The 23,077-nt window shown below is 40.8% G+C and overlaps 1 protein-coding gene across 1 annotated transcript in view; it reads left to right on the forward strand.

Moving 5' to 3' along the window:
- Nucleotides 1-23,077, forward strand: part of PRRC2C (proline rich coiled-coil 2C) — a 73,928-nt gene that overhangs the window by 34,470 nt on the left and 16,381 nt on the right. The window contains exons 15-23 of the mRNA XM_082484689.1: nucleotides 1,886-2,099; nucleotides 2,910-5,273; nucleotides 6,465-6,673; nucleotides 7,297-7,451; nucleotides 7,915-8,257; nucleotides 8,734-8,819; nucleotides 9,539-9,727; nucleotides 12,404-12,655; nucleotides 17,823-17,912. Of these exons, the coding sequence (XP_082340815.1) occupies nucleotides 1,886-2,099; nucleotides 2,910-5,273; nucleotides 6,465-6,673; nucleotides 7,297-7,451; nucleotides 7,915-8,257; nucleotides 8,734-8,819; nucleotides 9,539-9,727; nucleotides 12,404-12,655; nucleotides 17,823-17,912 (3,902 nt within the window). The remainder of the gene's footprint in view (nucleotides 1-1,885; nucleotides 2,100-2,909; nucleotides 5,274-6,464; nucleotides 6,674-7,296; nucleotides 7,452-7,914; nucleotides 8,258-8,733; nucleotides 8,820-9,538; nucleotides 9,728-12,403; nucleotides 12,656-17,822; nucleotides 17,913-23,077) is intronic.

A 23,077-nucleotide genomic window follows, 5' to 3' on the forward strand; every position in this document is an offset into this window, starting at 1 on the left:
TCCCTGACCACACTATGTATAGTAACAGCGAATGGATGGGATTTTAAAAAGAAAATACATTATTTCGTTGTTTGAAACAAAACAGATATTAGTAATACTGGAAGAATGATAGTCACGTGCCAATGTTTAGCTTTGACTATAAAATAAAATCACCACTTTCTCCTGTATTGTGGGCGTGTTAGTGACAGTTAAGGATGTATTCAAAACGTCAGCATCAGCCTTACTTTGTTGCAGATGTTAAAGCTGGCATGGGTCAGGTTGAACTGAAAAATAGTGTTTACCATTTGTGTTTCATTACATGTTAGCACTTGATACTACATTGCTTATAAAAAAAAACCATGAAATTCTGTTATTTTTGTATTATGTATTAGCACCTCTAGAGTCTTACTAAATTTGTATTTTCAGATTCTTGGCACTAAAAAGTGGAATGTAAATTTGTGGAATGGCCATCTGACTTGCAGTTAGGAAAGCTACTGTGCATAAATAATACAAGTCTGGCATGTCATGTTACAGAGATACTTACCCCATTACTTTGCTCATTAGCTGGATATCCTGAATGAGTGCAGGGAATGAATGGAAGAAACAATAGGCTAAGCAAAGACAGTGAAAACTAGAATTTCTTTAAAATCTTAGAATGGTTAGAGTTGGAAGGGACCTTGAAGATCATCTCATTCCAACCCCCTTGCCGTAGGCAGGGATACCTCCCACTAGTCCAGGTTGCTTAAAGCCCCATCTTGCCTGGTCTTAAACACCTCCAGGGATGGAGCTTCCACAGCTTCTCTGGGTGACCTATTCCAGTGCCTCATCACCCTCGGAGTGAAAAATTTCTTCCTAATATCTAATCTAAATCTACCTTCTTCCAGTTTGAAGCCATTCCCCCTTGTCCAATCACTACGTGCCCTTGTAAAAAGTCCCTTCCCAGCTTTCCTGTAGGCCCTCTTTAGGTACTGGAAGGATGCTATAAGGTCTCCCTGGTTCCTTCGCATCTCCAGGCTGAACAACCCCAGCTCTGTCAGCCTGTCTTCATCATAAGAGGTACTCCAGCCCTCTGATCATCTTTGTGGCCCTCCTCTGGACTTGCTTCAATAGGTCCTTGTCCTTCTTATATTGGGGGCCCCAGAGCTGGATGCAGGACTCCAGGTAGGGTCTCATCAGAGTGGAGTAGAGGAGCAGAATCCCCTCCCTTGACCTGCCGGACACACTTCTTTTGATGCAGGCCAGGGTGCAGTTGGCTTTCTGGGCTGTGAGTACACATTGCCGGCTCATGTTGAGCTCATGAACCAACATCCCTAAGTCCTTCTCCTCAGGGCTTCTCTCAGCCCAATCTTCCCCAGCCTGTGTTTATGCTTGGGGTTGCCCTGACCCATGTGCAGTACCTTGCACTTGGCCTTGTTGAATTTCATGAGGTTTGCACAGGCCCACCTCTCCAGCCTGTCCATGTCCCTCTGGATGGCATCCCTTCCCTCCAGTGTACTGACCAAGCCACACAGCTTGGTGTGGTCAGCAAACTTGCTGGGATGCACTCAATCCCACTGTCCACGTTACCAACAGAGATGTTAAACAGCACTGGTCCCAGTACCAGTCTTGCATCAGAAACTTCATCCTCAAGTTTACAGGTCTACAGACCTGGTTTAGCCCATTATAGTGGAAGCAGACAGCTTTTCTTTCTGTTGAATATAGGGTACTAGGGGTGAATATGATTTAGTCATTCTGAGGTCAACTGGCAGTGAATAGATGTTTGGTTTCAAGAACAGAAGGTACAGAGGAAAGGAGATGAGAGAAAATAGCGTTCCTCAGTACCTCCTGATATGCTTTGTTTGTCTTGAGGTAGGTCTCTTTGTTAATGTTAAACTGGTTTCAATTGTTGAACTTAAATCTTTCACAGGAATTATGCCTCCCAAACCACTGATGAGAAGAGACCAGATAGAGGGATCAGCAACTAGTTCAGATTCATTTGAACATATAGCGCGCTCAGCAAGAGAGCACACTGTTCCTTTGTCAGAGCCCCGCATGATGTGGGGGTCAGATCCATACCCCCATGCCGAACCTCAGCAATCTAGTTCTCCTCCCAAAGTGCTAGAAGAGCCTGACGATTTGAGGTAAGCCCGAGTTATTTACTCCTGCATGTCACTTCTCTGAGCCATATATACTTACCCCCTTGGCTGTGTAACTTAGGTTGCAAAATGCAGTTAAAACTGAGTTATAGCTGCTCTTTACACAAAAATTAAAAGTTGTGGCTAGGGACTGGAGTATACTTTTGGCACTGTTGTATAGTATAAAACAAAAGACATGCCTTCTCTGTAGCAGGGTGTAGAAAGACAATTAACCCCTTGTTTAGGATCCTTAACCTAATTTGATGAATGGGGATTGCCATAATATTTTTAATTTTCAGTTTTGTAGAACATTCCTGCAGTATTTTCCTGTTTTCCATCTGCTTTCCATCCTCTCCATATCAGGGAACTTTTTTCTGATGTATAGTAGTTTCAAAAGTGGTTTGTTAAGTGCAAGTGGCATAAAGCAAGACAGTCTCTTTTGACCTTGCTGCATGATGAATGGTCGGGAAGGCTTCCTCTGCATCTTAAAAGTACCCAAAAATTATTTTTGCTGTGCTGCTCTCTGGATAATACTTGTGATATTAGCAGGCTCACTTGGAGGCTCTATTTAAAATTGCATGTATAGCCATTAACAACAATAGATTCCTAAAGATGAGTGTACGTTTGACACTGAACTCTTAATTAGGATAGAATAAAATTGACCTCTACAACTACCAGCCAGTGTGAAAATTAATACCTGTTATTTCCTTGAGCTGACATCAGTCCTTCATAGAAATAGAAAATTATTTCATTTAAGTATATATTTGAGTAAAACTTTTCCCCTAGTCTTAACATTCTTAATTGCTTGCTGCTTAGGTCTGAGGCACACTTGGAGCAAGAACGAGTTGCTGTCCCTGCTGCTGCTTATCCTGTAGAACACAACCAGTTGGACTCTCACCCAAAGACAGACTTTTTCAGAGAATCAGGAGAGGTGGAGGTACAAAAGTTCCCAAGCAGGCCTTTGGAAGATGTACAACCTCTCCAAACTGACACACCTTGCACGGCAGTTAATTTTGAAGGAGTGAATGACAAAGTTACCCGTGGCTCTCCAGAAGAATTGGTGCCTGCAGGGGAGAGTCACTCTTCACTAAAGAGAAGCATTTCCCATGGTTCAAGTCACTCTCTAAAATCTGAAGACCAGAGGAATGAGACAGCAACAAATATCCCTAAATTAAATAACAGGCCTGTTGAGACAAAGGAGACAATTGAGAGACTTGAGATTAAGCCAAAAAAGGAAATTTTGATCAATAATAGAGCATCAGAAGGACCAAAACCTGAAAAAACTTTCAAACCTAAGTCTGAGACAAGATGGGGTCCTAGGCCAGGTTATGGCAGGAGAGATGAAGGCAGTGATAGACCAGTTAGAAGATCGGGTCCTATTAAAAAACCTGTGCTTAGAGATATGAAGGAAGAGCGTGAACAGAGAGAAGAGCGTGAGCAGAGGAAGGAAAAAGAAGGAGAAAAGACATCTAATGAAAAATCTATCAAGTCTGAAAAAAGTGACAAAAAGGAAGCACCTCAAGTGCCACTGCCTCAGGCAGAGCCAGAGACATCTGCTGCCAGCAGCGCACCTCTAGCTAAGAAGATAACCCAGGACACTGCTCCAGCACCAGCAAGCCAGGAAAGCAGTCAAACCGAGACTGCAGCTAAAGCTCCAGTTCAGCCACCAACACCTCCAGTCCAGCAGCAGCTACCGGCTGCCCAGCCTGCTGCTCCACAACTTCCCCCTGCAGTACAGCAGCAGCCACCTGCTCAATCAGCAGCACAGCAGCAGCCACACATTCAGCAGCCAGCTACTGCGGTGAAGGAAGAAAAGCAGACTGAGAAGGTTGTTAGCAAGGAGGTTGTAGAGAAACCACGCTTGGAAACCAGACCAGTAAAAAGAGAGCCTGGCTTACCACCTAGGACATACTGGAAAGAGGCTAGGGATAGAGACTGGTTCCCAGATCAGGGATACAGAGGCAGAGGTCGTGGGGAGTATTATTCTAGAGGTCGTAGCTACAGGGGTTCTTATGGAGGACGTGGTCGGGGCAGTAGAGGCCATAATAGAGACTACCCACATTACAGAGATCCTAAGCCTAGATCAGACCATGTGCCTTCAGGTCCTGTTAGGCAAAGAGAAGAGAGTGAAACTCGTAGTGAGAGTTCTGACTTTGAAGTAATCCCAAAACGTCGGAGACAGCATGGTTCAGAGACAGATTCTGACAGCGAAGTCCATGAAAGCGCAAGTGACACGCTGCTTTCAGACAAAGACAGCCTAATCAAAGGCAAGCACCCAAAAAGAGACGAGAGAGCTGATGGCAAGAAGCCTCCAAAGCCTCTGTCGTTCAAACCTGAAAACAGTATCAGAGTAGACAACAGATCCCTAGAAAAAACATATATAAGAGATGATGAGAACAAACCTAAACCAGGATTTCTTCCTAAAGGAGAGCCTTCTAGACGAGGCAGAGGGGGAATGTATAGACGTGGTGGCAGGGATCCTGGTGGGCGTCCTCCACGTCCATCCACAATAAGGAGACCAGCCTACAGAGACAATCAGTGGAACCCTAGGCAAACAGAGATCATTAAACCAGAAGATGGGGAGCCTCCAAGAAGAAATGAACATTATGGTCCTATACCAGTTGATAAAAGACCTCCAAAATTTGAGAGAAAGTTTGATCCAAATAGAGAGAGGCCACGAAGACAAAGGCCTGCTCGGCCTCCAAGGCAAGATAAGCCACCACGCTTTAGGCGCCTAAAAGAAAGAGAGGCTGCATCAAAGATAAATGAGGCAGTAACCAGCTCATCAACAAGTGCCGCAGTTAGTAATGCAGTTAGTGAGCCCTCCAACACTGCTCTGGATGTGTCGGGAAGTAAGACACCAGACTTGTCTAATCAGAATTCTTCAGACCAGGCAAATGAAGAGTGGGAAACAGCCTCAGAAAGCAGTGACTTCAATGAGAGGCGGGAGAGGGATGAGAAGAAAACAGCAGATGTAGCAGCACAGGTGGCTGCAAAGGCAGGAGAAAATGCTGGAGCTCCAAAAAGGGAAATAGCCAAGAGAAGTTTCTCTAGTCAGCGGCCTGGAATAGACCGTCAAAACCGACGTGGCAACAATGGGCCAGCTAAACCAGGGAGGAACTTCTCAGGGCCTAGGAGTGAAAGGCGGAGTGGTCCTCCACCCAGAAGTGGAAAAAGAGGGTGAGTGCCAGCTTCTGTTAGAAAGCGCACGTGGTCATGGTCTTCTGTGGTCCTCTTGTGGTTCAAAATCTTAAGTAGTTATTTTAGATTTGTAGAATGGTAGAGAAGAGAGTAAGACAAGCACATGCACCTGTGGCTGTGTACTTTCTATTTTTACTGTTTGTATACAGACACTTGGAACATGGAGCTATGAGCAGAGTATTCTTGTATGCGCAGTGTTAAAAATGCCTAATAAAAAAAAAATTGCAGTGCTGACTGGGTCGAGCTATGTTTCTTAAGATTTGGGTGCAAGCTGAAGTGTTAATGTGAGCAGTTTTGCAGTCAGTACATAAATTGCTGCATTGCATTCTGGATCAGTCACCTAACAGACAAACATGTTGAGAATTGCTTGCCATTGAGAGACTAAACTGTGTTCCTCTGTATCCTGAATTTGATTGACAGTTGATAATTATTTAATATTACTATTTGCCCACTGTTTTTGTAGCCACAGTGCACAGTCTGGTAAGTGGGAGGCAGGACAAGACATTTCTTCATTGAACGCCTACCCTGTACTCTGACTCTTGTGCTTGTAAGTTGCTGTATTCTAACTTCAGGTTTTGCCTGGGCTTCAAAACTTGTGATCAATGCTTTAACCTCCAAGTTTAAACTATTAAGAATTCCTATGGTTAGTCACTTAAAGGTGATGGTGAAGCAAAAATTGGGTATTCCAGGTTCCACAGCAAAGTCAGAATGCTTTATGGCTTCAGATAGTTTTTGGTAAGTGAGCCTGTACAGCAAGTATATTGTACCTTTTTTGTATTTGCTCACATTGCATACTGTAAACTGTTTAGTTTGGGGTTTTTTTTCCATGGAAGACTTCACTGCAATTGAATTATACTGAACTCCATACCTGTTAAGTTTTGGTACCTCTAACTACATAGACCAAGCCAGAGGTGACCTTAAAATTATGCTTTTTTTTTTTTTTTTCTGTGATTCTTTTTGGCAGCAGGGCATTTGATATGTCCCCCAAACAGCTTTTGCTGTTAAGACTCTTCTTGTTGAGGAGCTAGAAGTAAAAGTCTGGGCCCTACTAAGAAGTTGCACAGTAGACCCTTACATCCCTATAATGGGATTTGCACTAAATTGTTAGCTCCTTCCTGAGTATTTTCTGTGGCTGGCCATTAATTTTCTCAATTTTTTATTCTAATGTAGGCCATTTGAAGAGCAGACAGCAACTGTGCCTGGTGTTGATCCCACCAACAGCAACTCTTTACATCAGGAGGACGGAGGTGTTACTGCTGCAGGACAAAAGAGCACCAAGGATGCAAGTGGCAAAAAGAGAGAAGAACCTAAGGCTGGTCCAAAGAAGCCTAAGGAAAAAGTGGATGCCTTGTCTCAATTTGATCTTAATAATTACGCAAGTATGTATTGATAATATGCTAAAAAGAATTAGTGATCCTGCTAGCTTTGCTGCATATAGAGCTAGGTGTTTGAAAACTTGGAAAAGAGGAAAAGAGGAGAGGTGACTTTTTTTTTTTTAAACACCAGAATAATTGTGTACTTGAGTATTGCTACCTTTGTCATATCTAATTAACAATGTGTATGGCTCTAAAAGGTAGCAGATCTCATTGTGTGTTTTTATGTATAGAGCACAACAATTTTGTTCTATCATCTAATCTTAACTCTGTCATTCTTACCATTTTCCACCACTCTAATAATTTGCTTAACCTTCATAAGCAAAGGCAGTGAATATCACTGATAAGCTTACTGCCAATATCCGGGAAGGCTGTTCATTATTCATTGTTACGTTTTCTTATTTCCTGGAGAGTCTGGTACAGGCACCTCCAATTTCTCAGTTCTTAAATATTAACTCCTTGTCTTCAAGCTCACAGACAATGCACTTGTCAAGCAGAAGCTTGCTTTTAATCAGAGCCACCATTTGTGTCTGTGTGAAAACAGCTTCCACTCTAAAACATATCTTGTCTTGGTGCATTCCATTTGATGCTGTTAAAACAGCAGATTTATACCTCTCCTTTTTCTATAGGTGTTGTGATCATTGATGATCACCCTGAAGTGACAGTAGTTGAAGACTCCCAATCTAACTTGAATGATGATGGTTTCACAGAAGTGGTGTCTAAGAAGCAACAAAAACGCTTGCAGGATGAAGAGCGCAGAAAGAAGGAAGAACAAACAGTGCAGGTACAAGACCATCATTTATACTGGGAAAGAGCTCCTTGCAGTACTGGGAATGTTGTGAAGTGTGCAGAATCTTCCTTCCAAATAAGCTGTATTTTTCCCCTTACAAATATAACTGGATAGTTGTATTAATATTAAGTTGTTCAGAATTAGTAAATTAAATTACTTTTCACTTAATCATCTTAGGATTCCGTACTTCCTGATTGGGCACTGTCAGGCAGGTGCAACTGGCAAACCGAAAACACCTTTTTTCATACTGTGATAAAGATTTATACTACTGGTTGTGTATCAGTTGATTCCAAGAGGAAAATGGATGAGAAATCATTGTTCCTGTGGTTAAATACTCTTAAAAAATAACCTTCTTTAAGACAGGGTTAATCAGTTTGTGTATTTTCTGCTATACAATGTTCAATTGGTGTCCATACAGACTATCAGCTGTAAGAATAAAATTGGCTTCTGCTTACAGGTTTGGACCAAAAAAGGATCAAGCGAAAAAGGCCGAGGTCAGAATTCCAAGCTCCCACCCAGATTTGCCAAAAAGCAGCAGCAACAGGCAGCAGCTGCAGCGGCACAGCAGGCACAAGCTCAGGCACAAGCTCAGGCACAGCCTCCGTGTACAACACAGACTCCAGGTCAGCCACAGGCTTCTGTTCAGACGCAAAACCAGGCTGCAGGAGGGACAGCCACCACGGAATACACAGTGTCAGGCAAAGTTCTGCAAAACACCCAGGCTCACAATGGTCTGGGAACTGAATTATGGGAAAACAAGGTGCCTCCTACAGCAGTTCTAAATGACATCTCCAAAAAATGTAAGTGGTGTCTTTTGGACTTGGGGCAGGGGGCAGCTGTTGTAGTTAGAGAATGCTGATTGTCAGCTGTCTTTGATGTCTCATTTCTACCTGCAAATGTAGTTTGCACAGGGAATAGAGGGCAGCATTTCAAAGTGCAGCATTGTAACCTACTAATACCTCTGAAAAGACATTTTTGCAGTATGATATTACTCAGTATTTTATGTTGTGGTCACATTTGTCATTCACTATGAATGAGCCGCTGTCACTTCAGGAATCTGTTTTGTCGGGCTTGGTCATGCTTCCAAACATGATGATTGCCCCACCTGAAAGCAGCTAAATAGGTAGCATATTGTTAACTGCTGAATAGGTTAACAATTTCTTAACTAAAGCTTATTTAATCAAGACATCTATAATTATCAGTCAATTGATAACTTTAGTTGACTGCATTTAACAACATCTGCGTTTTTTTTTTAAACTCTTTTCTTAATTGTCAGTGGGACCCATTAGCCCACCTCAGCCACCTTCAGTCAGTGCTTGGAACAAGCCTTTGACATCTTTTGGTTCAGCTACGTCTCCAGAGGTAAGAATGAGAGAAGAAGAGTAGCTGTATGTGCAGCTTACCCAAATTATATCTTACTGGGACTTGGTACAGATTATCCATTTATTCAGGCATGCAAATACTTAAACTAGTATGTGTAGAATTCCATGAAGTCAGGAGATAGTACAGAAACACAGGATACAGGGTAGTACTTTTATGATTGCAGCATGGGAAAACTGTTCTCTCAATAAAAAGTCAGCGGTTCACAGATTCTATTGATAGCTATTATTTGGTGCATTTTTAAAGTAAAAATATTGCATAGTTTGCATGTGAACACTTGTGTACAGTTCAGTAATGTAGACAGAAACAAGATGTCTCCAAGAACTAAATGTTTTCTGTGTCCCTTAAATCAGAGATACAGAAGGCAGTATATGCTTTCTGACTGTTAGCTCTACTTATCCCATGGAATTTGCATAGCCTTAAATTTTGTGTTTAAAATCCTGTGGCTTTGTTTTCTTGGGCTATTTTGGTTTTGAGCTTATATAAACAGTAGGAACTGGAGGAGGAGGAAGTGTACATTCACATATTGTTTACTCTTACAAATCTGTTGCAGTCACAAATAATACTTTTGCTGGCAGAAAGTAAACGTACTTTTTCAGTGGTTTTCAGCTGAGCATATTTTGTGCTCTTTTTCTGAATCAGTAGCATTGTACTGATCTAGAAATCTTTTGAAATGCATTAAATGTTTACCCTTTAACTAGGGGACAAAGCCTGGGCAAGAAGGTGGAGTCGATCTTGGTATAGAAACTATTCAGTTTGGAGCCCCAGCTTCCAGTGGCAGTGACAATGAAGTTGGCCCTGTGCTTTCTGAGAAGTCCACTGACAAACTACCAGAACCGAAAGAGCAAAGGCAGAAACAGCCTCGGGCTGGACCCATCAAAGCACAAAAGGTAAAAGGTCATATCTTCAGTACAAACTTTTAAACTTCAAGAAGTTCAGCCAAAAAGAGGTTACAAATAATGGAATAGAATACTAATTCAAATAGGACTAGACCTAGAAAATTTGCGTTCCCCTTTTATATCTCCTAAAATAATCAACAAGTTAATTCTTGGAGAGGAGATGGGGAATTCAGTTCAAGAGGGAAGCGTAAGTAATCAGCATCTTAGCTCAGCAGAGTTTGTCCGTTGGTTCTGTGTTTGGAACAAGGGATGTGGCTAGAGCAGGGGTGGGATTATGGATTTTCAGTAGCTTTGTTGGGAGACTAGGGATGTGGTAGTGTTTTGGTTTTGTTTTCTAGGTTTGGGGTTTTGGTTCTCTCTTGAGCTTACTTTGCACAGAGCTGTTTTGAAGCATGCGTTCTGTTTCTGCCCTGGCTATATCTCCAGTTTCAGCAGTTCTTCCTGCCACCATGCCTGCCTTGCCCTCCTCTGTGATGCACGGTCCTCTGCTTAGTTTTGTAGCCAGATTACCAAGATGATTAGTAATACGTCAAGTTGCAGGAGAAGTGTTTTGATGAAAGGAGAGGAATATTTGAGCCGCTGATTTGAAGTCTCAAATTCAAATGCATAGAAGTCTGGATAATTAATTTTTTTGCAACTAATCTAGGAAGACTGGATAGGTAATGAACCTTCTCTAGTTTTTTTTAAAAAAACTATCGCTTGCTCTCCAGAGATTTAGGGGCTCCATTCAGTCATGATCGTGTATTTCCATTGTTACCACTCATAAGGAGTAATACTTTCTGCTCCTGTCATTTAGATTACACTTAGTGAACTTTCACGTTAATGAAATGTACTTTCCTGTTATTTCTACCTCCAATACATACTTACCTGTGCATTGCTAGCACTCAGCACCAGCTTGTTACTCCCAGAGAGACATGATTGTAGCAGATACACTTGGCTGATGACTTACAGAACCAGCTGTTTCCATTGCTCTTGATGTCTGAGATTTAGCAATGCCCCTGATGTAATTAAAGCCCTTTTGTCTTTCTAGAAGACTGGGTGTGTCTTTATTGATTGTTTGGGGTTGTTTTTTCAAAAAAAAAAAAGTGAAATCTGAAAGTGCAGTCACTTGTAGAATTAATTTAACTTCTGCTGCATGAGGCACTCAGTGGGTGTGCTGCAGTTCAGGGGGTTTACTGCAAAATATCAAACCCATACAGCAGAGAAGTATGCAGTAGAATGCTGGTGAATTGTAGTAACCTAGCACATTCAGAACCCGTATCTCAGATATACTAGCAGCATGCCTAAAACTGCCCCCATGAAATCGCTGAACTCCAAAGTTAAATACATACACAGTCTACTTTATACTGTGTAGAAAGTTCTTTTTTTCTGCTTGGTTTTAGCTATCAAGACTCCTGTAGATTTTGTTGAAAGAGAGGGCTGTAATCCTTTAACTGTCTTGATGACAAAAAAAACTCAGCAAACAAACAGTTCCTACACACCCACCACCCCCGTGGTGATATTGTTTGCTATGAAGCCTAAATACAAACTTATGTTCAGGATTGGAGGTTAGTATTTTTGAACTAATACAGGCAATGTAAGAGGACCATACTTAAAACAAAGCAATTTACTATTCCAAGCGTGACCTTAAAGGGTCTGGAGGAATTTCTGCCTCTGTAAACTGTTAGAGCAAAAAATATTTAGGGTGAGGTGGGTCTGATGTTCCTGGTTGCTGCATTGCAGAGCTCAAGCATCGCTTCTACTGTTGTTTTCTTCCTTCCCTTTGAAAGCTAGTCTCTGCTCTGGCCTCCTGAGGGTACCAAATACCTTTGGGAAACTCCACCCTCCCCAAAGCCCAAAGGCATTGTATTGTAAAGAGTCTTCCAACTACTCCTGAAACAGATGGTTTGTGTTTATAGAGACAATACCAGCAGCTTCTGTCTTTCCTCTCTCAAAGCTTAAGGAATAGGATGTTAAGGACAGCCTTTAAGGAATTTTTGTGGTGCTCTGTAGTGAAATGAGCTGAGCAGTCTCAGCCAGAAAGGATATGGCTATTTAAACAGCAGAGCATTCAGGTTCCCTGAGGCCCTTCATTCTGCTTTAATTCAGCTACACAGAAAGGAACTACTGAATTGCAGCATTTATTCCAGCCATGGTGTCTGCAATACAAGGCAACACTTACATGTAGGTGTTTCATTTTTTTGGATAGTGCTCCATCCCTAGGGAAAAATGCTGCCAACATCCATACACCGAGATATCTTCAAATGAAGGTAGTCTTCTGTTCTAGTTTCCCGGGGTCCTGTAAAATCCTGATTCTCTGAAAATTAAAATAACCTGTATGTATTCGAAGTCTTGTGGCTTCTATACCTTTTTGTGCTTTTCTTGTAAGGAGAGTCAAGATGGCTTTATTCTATAGGTTTTTACTAGATCTTATTTTAGTTGAACTCTACCACTCAACATAAAACATGTATTGCTTGAAAACAATGGTTTAGATTCCTAATGTTCAAAGTTAATGCATTTCATGTATGGGCTGCTAACTTAGTCTCAAATGATGTATCTATTAGAAAATTCTTACACTTCAGGAAAGCTTTGTTAGATTTAAGCAGTGTTATTTTAAGCATGTTAGAATATTCTTGTGGGATAGGACATGGGGGGGAAGACATAACTGACAAGTTAACACTAACTTAGCTTCCAGACTTGAGTCCAGTAGAAAACAAAGAGTATAAACCTGGTCCTATTGGGAAAGAGCGTTCTTTAAAGAACAGGAAGGTGAAGGATGCACAACAGGGAGAGCCTGAGGGACAGGAGAAGCCATCTCCCACTTCTGTCAGAAGCCCAGAACCTGTCACTACAAAGGAAACCAAAGCAGCAAGTGAACTGACCACGGAAATAGGAACCATGATAGCTGTGTCTGCTCCAGAATTTGGAACAAACACAAAGGTAAGAAAAATATTGACAAATTATTGAGCACTATATGTAAAATGATTACAATGATATAATTGACACTTGGTTGTCTGCTGGTGGTAGTTACCTCAATGGCAGAGCCCACTGAATAGCAGATATGAAACTTTTCAGTACTGCTTGAATTAAACAGTTCTCCGGAAGTGTACAGAGGCATGTTGCTTGTCATACCCCTGTACAGTGATCAGCTTGGAAGGTTATAAACTTTTTTGCTGCTTTATGAATGTGAAAACTCTGTCCTGAGCCTTGCTGTGGAGAGTGGCACTGGAGCCTGGTATAGGCAGATTCTGTAAAGTCAGATATATGTGAGATGAGTGTTTGGCTTTCAGCAGAGAACTGCTGTGAAGCAGTGTGTGTGATTGTTGGTTGAGTGCATGGATGACCTGAAGCTGTGAATTAAGTGCTGTTCTGTGAAAAAAGAAATCTCTAAACTAGGAATATGCTAAAGCATTGCATAAGGCTTGTTCAGTTTACCTGAAGGGTCTGTATGTCAGCTCCTGTTGGCTTGGATATTGTCAAGGTAACCCTTGCAGAACTCTTTCAGGATATTGAGGACTCATTGTAGTTCTCTGCGTGGAACTCCCCTGACTTCTCTATAACTACTCAACAGTGAGATGGTGACTTGCCGTCGAGATTATTCTACAGCTCAGTTCTTGGCTGTGGTATGTTGATAGCATGGGCTGAAAAACATCCCAGAGCCACTCTCCTTTTTTGCATAAGGACCTCTGTGGGGACTGCCCTTGCTACGGCAGCATTTCGTCTTGAGCAAGAACTATGGTTGTCATCTCTCAAATGTAAAGAAACCATGCACTTTGAGTAGCTACTAGTTAATTGTTACACCTGCTTTGGTAAAGGAAAAAAAATGCTTCTTGTGTGTTTGTAAAGCAGTTTTGTGAGTTTAGACTCAAGTTTATTGCATGCTGTCTCAATCTTCCTTTTCCTAGTCTTAAGCAAGAACTTTTGTGATGCCACTTAGGAAAGCTGGTCCTTTGCAAAATTTACATTAATAATTGAAGAATCTGAAATGCAGATCACTCACAATTTATATTTGTCACCTGCAGTTGGAGGGGGTGGGGGAGACAAGACAATTTTGGCTGGTTTTTGCCAAGGTGTCACGCAAGCAGAAGATGCTATCTCAATGAAGTGTTATTACAGAGCAAGTGTTAAGGAGGATATTTGTGTCCGACATGGTAGCTGCAAACTTGATTTTTGAGTGGAATGGCAAATATGTAAGAAAATTCAGTGCTGGGATTTCTCATCCTTCCTAGCAGTTTCCATCTTGTAAGTAGCTGTGAACAGTTTATGTTGATATGAGAAACGGATAAATTGCCCTTCTTGTATGTGGAATCAGAAATGTAGAGCCATAAACACCAGTTTGCTCAAGTATTTGGTAAGAAGGCTGTTTGTATGTATGTCGGGCTTTCTTACTGTCTTTCAAGCTCCTGTAACCAGACCTCAAGGTAAGAGGAGATGCTGCTTCTAAGCTACATAGAATAGGAAACATATCTTCCTTGATTGCTTCAGGCTAACTTGATATAGAGTAGCTCTACTAAAATCAGTGTAATTTCCTCTCTACAATTGTATGTTTAAAGTATGAGATCTTCAAAAGGGAAGTCTAGATTTTGTGCCTTTCCGGCCTTAGTTAAACATGGGTTGCCAAGGTTCTTTGAACTACTATAGTATTAAAGTGCCAAGCTTCTGTCTTCTGGAGGGAAGACCAGAGTGAAAAGAAACTTTCCAGTTTGTGCTAGATATGAAAATTCAAAAAAAAACTTCCTCATTAAGTGATTGCTAATAGACGCATTTAATAATAGGTGTAAATTTTCCTGTCTCAACAGTTCCGGGTTTGCTTTTGAATTCCTTTCTCATGAGTAAGGTTGGATTTTTTTCTGGGAAAGGGGTGGTCATATTTTACATTTATTTCTGTGGAAGTTGAACCAACAACCTGCAGATTTATTGGATAAGATAAGCTTCATCAAGATTTTGCGGGAATAAACCAGTCTTGCTATCTTTTAAAGTGGCTTTTTAAATGGGTTCAAATACTGCTTCTGCCTTGGAGTTCCTGTACTGATTTGTATTGCAACTGATTTCTTTTGTTTCTGTACTCTTTCCGTTGCTCATTAATGAGGGAAGAAGTGATGACATCTTGAATATGTTGTTTCAATGTCAAATATTGAAGTTTTAGCAAAGCTAAATGATTTCTCTTTTGACACTCGTTTAACATCCTTCTCAGAGACTACTGCTCAGCTTCCAGGAAAGCACACTTTCTTTAATGGATTTAGTGATTTAAACATCTGTGAAAGTCAAGCCAGCTGTCCTCCTTCAGAAGCAGAAGCTTTGTAAGGGTACCCCATCCATACCAAAACAAACACCTTACTTAAGAGCCATGTGCATTTAATCATGCAGGACTGATTTATACAGTTTCCACGGTAAAAATAAATCAGCTTATACTGTTGAGATGTTTAAGTTTAGAATATAAGCATGATACTCTGAAGCAATTGCAGCTCTTGGATTTTGCAGTATTTTTGGAGTAAAGGCAATGTGATGGGTAAGTCTCTGAATTGGGTAAAACGCCTTATCCCTTGGCTTTCCCCACCCTGGCATCTAAATTTTTGAAGTTTTCAAATCACAGGAATGATCAATACCTGGTTGTGGACATGGCAATTAAATGTTTGCACAGGTCGTAGGTAACAGCTGTGTTTTACAGAGCTTATGACTAAAAGGACACAAGCTGTACTTGAGAATAAATTTTGGAGTATCTGACAAGCTGCCTAGTTTGGGCAAGTTACATAAATCAGGAACAAATCAAATAGCTAATTAATCCCATATGGTACCTTGATCCTCTGTAGCAAGGTCAGCTCTGAGGTCTGCCTTGTCCTTTTGTTCATAAAGTTACTTCAGGTTTTGTGACCTCTTCTTTTTGGTCAAAGTAGGTAGTTATAAAAAGTTTCCCTGTTCTTTTTCTTCAGGTATAAATAACTTGTAGAAGACTCCAAAAAAAGCATGTACAGCTTTTTGCTCTTGCTATTATTACTGTTACTAGTTTATGATAAAGTAATCAATTGGTTTCTTCAGTGAAACAATTGTACAGAAGAATCACTTTAATTGAATTGCAAAAGCTTATGGTGGTAAGCCATATCTAACAGATTCCTAGATGTACCAGTAAATAAAGGATGGTAGTTAACCTACAGTTTACAGAGTGATGTTCCTGTGGCTAAAGCATTGTCTTATCTACATGTTCAGCGTGTGACTCGTCCTTGTAGGATGGTTCAGCATTGGATACATACTTCTAAGGGCACCAGAGTTGATACAGTAATTTGCTTTTAATTCTAGTGAAAAAGTGGGTTTGTGCTCTAAGTTTCCAAAGTGAGAAAGCTAGCAATAGCCTTGATCTAATTTCTTTTGTAAGGAATTATAGTGCTGAAACCTTGTAAAATTTGCATCCAAACCTTGAAGGAATTTTAATACTGTTACATTAAAAACTTCCATTTTCATATGCAGTAAAGCATCTTAACAGACCAAGAAGCCAGTTAATTACTGGACCTTGTGATTAAAGCAGCCTCATGTGCTTGCCTTATTTCACCCAAATTCAGGTTGCCTATTGGAATCAAATATAAACATGCAACTTGCAGTTTGGTAGTTGGGATTGTGGGAAACATCGTATAACTCATATTTCACCATTTTAACAAGTAAGGGAAATAACTAAATGGAGAAAATAGTTCTGTTTCCTTCGTAAATACAAAAATAAGTCAATATGTACATTGTGTCCTCTCACCCTGTTATGGTTTAGTTTCTTACCATAGTCTTTTACCAAAATCAGCTTATACTTTTAAGGAGAAATCTTTGGTTTTTTGCCAGTTAGTATCTTGATGCTTTAATTGCTCTGTTAGGAGATGTTACCATATTCTTGAGGAGTAAATTGAGTGTGAACTTTTTAAATAGCTTGCCATCATACCAGTTGGATGCGATTAAACAAGCATTATGTCATTTGTGCCTTCAAAATCATTGTGTTGGCAAGTCTGGGCACTCATCAACAGTCCTGCTGCTAATTTGTCCTTCAGTTCCTTCTTGGTGTTTGGTTTTGTAAACACGATAGAGCTTTTTCTGGGCTTAGACATGTAAAACTTTGGAGTTTGCAGTGCTTGCTAGAGAGTGGATCTTGGCTAATTCAGGGTCGCACTGTTTATCTAACGAAGCCTGCGGGTCAGGTTCTGATAACACCTGTTTGCCTGCCCAGAACACGCTCAGTAAATATCTAGTGACAAGAACTAAAAAACAGTGCTCAACATGGCTTCACAGAAGTACCAGTGTCTCTTTTTTGTTCATTGTAGGTCATTCTCTAGAGAGCTGGCAGTGTTATCAATGAGAAACTTTCATCAGGTAGCTTATACCTACAACTGCAGTAGTCACTGGCTACAGCTAGGTCCATGAAAATGGACCTTGTTCATTTAGCACATTGAGGTCTACATAACTATGACAAATAAGCTTCAGGGAAAGCCTCTGGGTAGACTGGAAACTTCAGCCCTTTTCTTCCTACCCAGTGCAGAAATCAGGAGATAAACTTCACCATCTGGAGAAACTGAGTCTTGCGGCTTTCAGAGACAGGACTTAGAGGAAAGAAAATTGTTTTGCAAATTGCAACTATCCCTATGTGTTTCTTTTAATCTGGAGGGCCTTATTGTCATAAGTTTACCCAAGAAATTTCTGTCTTTGTTTAAAGCTACAGAAAGCTTTCAGTTAATACATTTTACTTTTTAAATAGGCTAAAAGTGCTTACGGGTGGCTAAAGCATCTTGAGTGACAAATTATGTTAGACCACCACAGTTCAGTATATCTAGTGCCCAGGCAGTACTTCACTGTATATTCTTGCTCTACAGACTGTATTTTGACTTGTATCCAGATGTATGTTGTGAGGTCATGAGGCAAATGGTAATCTCCCAAGAATTCTTCTGACCTCAGTAGCAATTCATCAGCAAGGATTGCTGGACATCTTCTAAAGAAAAAAAAAAAAAAAAAAAAAAAGGGTGTGAAATTCTAATCTTCTGTTGCTTGGTGAACTCCTGTAGAAAGGCTGACGTCTGTCCGAGAAACTTAAAATCTAATTTAGATAAGGGAGATATTTTAATGGAATTATTTTTCTTCACAGGAGTCTGTAACAGACTACACTACACCTTCTTCTCATCCTAACACAGTGGCTACTAGCAGTACAAAAATGGAGGAGACTTTGGTGACGAACGTAAGTCTATTGCAGTGATAGTCTTGACTTTGAAGACAAGAAAATATTTTCACGCTGCTTTAAAGCGCAAAACAGTGCCTTCAGTAAACAAGTCACTAGGGTTTCTTTCATGTTAACTAGCTGTGCATGGTCCAGTAATCTTATTCTGAAGGACAGTTGGTTTGATTAGGATCTGTTCTGGAATTCTTCAGGTATTTTTTTGTCTTTTGAAAACCACGATGAACTAAAGATAATGGAAAATGGAGGAGATGTTTCTAGGGGCAATGCTGAAAAAGCAAGGATAGGCATAAGGAGAGAGCGTGCTCTCAGCAGCAGTTAGGACTTGAACCTGGTACCAGTAGCAAAGCCCTGTAGGTGAGTTTGAAGAAAGGCTTTTACAAACGAATCTATTTTGAACTTTAGCCTGAAGTCACAGCAGCTGCATGTGAAGGGAGCAACTTAATAGTTTCTGAAAGCAGACAGCAGGCTTTCAGTTGTTCAGTTGCTACGGAGATGAGATGTTTGCAGTCCTCAAAGCCAATGATCCTGACTGTGTGAGTGTGGTGTAGCAATTGAGATGACCAGCTGGGTTGTGACTTGTAGTGAGGTCAGGTTTGTCTTGAGTGTGCTGGGATGTCAGGTTGGGAACTTGGATCTTGTGATTTTTGTTGTATGAGTAGCAGAAATAGAATTAGCTCAGAGTTGAGTCACTTGTTGGTTGCGGGAGGAAAGAATCATACAGGGGGATCTCAAGTTTTTATGAAGATATCTTGTGAATTCCATCTAAGAAATGCTTTTCAGCTTACTGCAGCATCCTTTAATGCTATTTTGAATCAATACTGGTTGAACTTACTCTTTTGCTGGATCTGGTGGTCTTGTGGTTTGTGCCTTTGGTGGTTAGTGTGGAAGATTGAATTCTTTTGTGTCAATGATGTTAGTGTATGCTACCCTGTGGTGTGCTGGAGTTGGATTTGCCACACAGGAAATGGGAGCTCCTGGCCATAAAGAATCTGTGCTGTTCTCTGCTTCAAATCTTCGGTATCTCTGTCTTTTGGTTTAGCCTTATCTCATCCAGTGGAAGTCCATTAGCTGTGCTCTGAATGGAGAAAGAAATGGTCAGAAGTAACAGACTGGCCACTGCGCTATTTTTGATACGATTCATTTAAAACTTCTAGGAAATCTATCAGTGTTCTCTTAGGCAAAGATAGCAATAGTGTTATGTCAAGTTTATTTCCTTAAGTTTCACATCTTTCATCTTCTGGAAGAGACTGTAACTGAATTCAGTTATTGGATGGCAAATCTGTTTTGGTTTGTTTCATGGTCCTGTGACTCTGGAGGTTTACAGCTTCCTCTTTTCAGAAACTGCATCTCAGAACTCAAGGTCATGAAGCCCCATGTACTGTATTAGTACAAAAGGGGCCAGACTTGGCTTGGGAAGAATTTTTGCATATCAGTAAACTGAAATGGTACTTTAAAGTAAATCCCAAAGCAGAAAATTAGTATTTGTTTATGTAGAAGACATGGACACTTTAGAACCTTAGTCTTCAGCCTCTTAAAGAGAGACGAGAAGCATCTTGGCACCCGCTGAATGGCCTTTCCCTGCCTACCAAATTTTCACCTTATTTTATCAAAACCTCCCTGCCAAATGCTCAAGCCTTGAAGAAATTGTAGCTCACTTAATAAAGCTTGAGCTTTGCTTTTCTGGGGCTTTTGTAGTAGACGTAGTTAGAATGTGATGTGTGTTGCCTGCCTTTCAGGTGCCCCTGCCCCACACCCTTCCCCTCCCTAGGAGGGAGACTCTACAACAGAGCTCCAGCCTAACTCCAGTTTCTCCCGCTACGGTCGACCTCACCCTCAAGGTATGTACCACATCCCTCTAAGGGTCGTTTTCTTGCATGCAGGGGAAAAAGTTAATGGAGAACTTGCTAGTGAACCTTTTTTTTAGAGCCTTCCTTTGTTTCCTCTGCTGAACTGCTTTTGCATATAAACGGATGGCTGAAACACAAGACTCTATCAAAGGATGCATTTAAATTATAAATCTCTAACCCCGTTTTGCATTAACACTTGGCATCTCAACCAATCTTGGCTCCCACTGCCCTGAAAAAAAAGATCCTAGCATTTTAGCATTGTACCATAGTGTTCACGACAAACCATCAGAATCTGACTAAGGTTTTTTGAGAGTTTAGCTTCAAGTTGGCTGGTTTGGTATCAAAGGCTGTAAGGAGTTGCTTGGTAAGCCAAGCTTGATTTCTTCTCGGCTGTAAGATTTTGGTGCTGTGATAATGTGGTTTTGAGTTGGATGGCTAAAGTTCTAAATGAAATGTAGGTGGTCTGTTGGTGTCTGTGAAGGGCAGTTTGATCAGCTAGTCAGGACGCGTTTTGTTGTGTGTTAAATGTTTTGTTGTTTTCTGCTCTCCAGTGTAGAGCAAGTGTGTAGAATATTTTGAATGGTGTTTTCCCATTTTGTTGGGTTTTGGACTGTATGCATTGTATAACTCACTAACATAGAGTTGGGCTCTAGCTTTGCTATTGTATCTTTAGAAGTTTTTGGTCTTTATTTTGTTTGCTGGTATCCTAGGTTGGCTTTGTGATTGTGACTGCAGGTGACTGAACCAGTAGAAATGTTGTTGCTGCTTCTAGTATTAAGAGTGATGTTTGAACTTAGTTTCTCTAAATTTTTAAAAGAAGAAATGGAACTAGGGATTGGATGCAGAACTAACACTGCAGAAACTTGCTTGTCAATCCCAGTGAGACTTGCGTCTTGCTGGCATGGACTGACAGCTGCTTGCTTGTGTTCTCTGGATTATAGTTATTAATGATCTCTTGTTGAGTCTTCGCTATTCTTTTGTTAACACTCTATTTCCTGGAAAAAAATGTAACATCGCTTTAAAACAATAGACCAGTAAAAATGGGGGAAGGGGGAGAGGGACAAGAAATTTAACAAAAATCTGGTTTTCTATTATATTCTTGTGTAATAAGTTACCATAATCTGACTTTCTGGCGCCTGAAAGCTTTTTTCTAAAATAATGGTTTCCAACTGTTTAGCAGCTGGATATCTGATTCACATGTAATACAGGTAGGAATGTTACTACAGCATGATGCTGCAGAATGTGACACTGGTCAGTTATAGAGCAAACTGTGATGTTTGTCATTCATCCTGCGGGTTTTTTCTGCTGTTCTGGTGTTGGTGATTTGATTGCTTTCTCAATGGATGATAGATCTTGGATGTGTGCTAACAAAATATGTCAAAGATCCATGTATTGAGGCTATCTTGAAGAACACTCAGACCAAAATCTGAACGGAAAAGCATTTGGAAGCAGCTTTGTCTCTAATTTCTCTTTTCCATCCACTGGAGCTCTGCCTCCTTTTTGTAAATGCTGAAGGCAACAAGCTTGTTTTGAAGCATGAGCTGAGACTATCACTTTCACAGCAGGCCTTCTGGTCCAGAGAGAGCAGAGCTGCTCTTTGTCATCCTCTTCAATGTAATCCTTGCTTCTTTTAAAATGTACTTTTAGAGCAGAGAGGGGAAAGCATTTCCTTTCTTCCTTTAAAAGAACAAAATGTCCACGCTCTACGTACATAAAGGAATAACCCTTGCATTTCCTCTTTCCCCTATCACAGAAAGCTGTCTGTGAGGAAACTCAGCAGAGAAACTCTGCTACAATTGCTCCCACTACTTGGCATCATTCTGCCAGGGTGTAGGTGTAAGGTGCTCATATGGGAAGGCTTGTTGAGATCTCTTGTTTCCTTGGAGTAACTTTGCTGAAGACAGCAAAGGCAGACATCCTCTTCAGGATTTAGCTGGTGTGGCTATTGGTAGCTAAGGACCTGAGCAAAAGAAAGTCCAAAGCAATCTTAAACTGAGCTGCCTGGACCTCCTCCATGTTTCAAGGTTCCATTCAAAATTCCTGTGTAGGCATCTGGTCCAGAATCTGACACCTTTTGACTTTCTTTTTCTTATCACTTTAACTTTGGCATACTTAAGAATATGCACATTTGTATTTGTCTCCAGTTCAGTTTTTGGGTAATAAGTACCGGACCATTATTGCAGTGTGAAGGCCCCCATGAGTCAACGGTGAAGAGAAGCATCAAGCAACCATGATCTCCAACCTGTGCTCTCCTTTTCCTATAGTTAAGCAAGCAGTGAAACTACAATGCTTTCCCCAGCCTTACAGAATTTAAAGCCTCTTACTCTGTCATATCTGGTCTCTAGATGGTGCTGCATATGCACTCGTAGAGTACCAATCTGTTTTGCATCTTTTTTCTGGCTTAAGAAGTTAGAGAGCATTAAGGAGCTCTCTAAAAGCAAAGCTATTAGAAAACTCAGGACTCTGTTATATGCCCTTTATTGAAAATTGGTAGGGGTGTGGCATGATCTGGGATCTTGGCAGTGGATAGGTTTGGAAGACCAAGTGCAATATGTAGACTCTAGCTTTTGATATCAATAGTTTCTCCAGGGCATCATGAAACTCATTGAATGAAGCTTCTATATCTTCTCTGTTCAGGCATTCAGAAAGGAGCCTCTAGTCTTAGCTGTACTCCACCTTAAGCAAAATTCTTTCCAGCAGATTAATAATAAATTTTGAAGTTTGCCCTGGCAGTCTACAAGAATCAGAACCAATTTGGAGGAGAATGTTGTAGAGGGGAAACTGAGAATGATTGCTGGGGAAGATGGTCTCAAAAAGGAAAATAGGTGACATCTACAAACAATTTAATATGTGACAAAGTTTCCCTCCTCCCCCTTTACTGTCTTGAGGAATACAGAACTCCACTTTCTATGTGGGTGTGTATTGATCACCTGATACCCACTTCTTTGGATATTGCTTTGCTTTTTTATCAGTTCTGAAGCATCTTGACAAATAACCTAATTCATGTTTGGTCTGTCCAGACTATGCCTAAATCGTGGGAAACAGGGTAGGTTGAAAGTATGACTTTCAGAGACTGCCAGGCCCAGTTAGGGGGCTCTGTTGATCCAAGCAGTGAGGTCAGATTTGTTGGTGAATATGTATTTGCCCTTTTACATATATCATTATGATCTATATCATATACCATTATATCGTATATCATTAATGATCTGGATCATTAAAGACCACTTTGAGAAGCTTACAGTCTGCCATATGAGCAATTTCAGCCTATGGTACCCAGCTCTGCTAGCAGAATCTTTGTTTTAACTGAGGACAGGTGAA

This window comes from Vanellus vanellus, assembly GCF_965231255.1.
Source record: "Vanellus vanellus genome assembly, chromosome: 5".
NCBI classification, from domain to species: Eukaryota; Metazoa; Chordata; class Aves; order Charadriiformes; family Charadriidae; genus Vanellus; species Vanellus vanellus.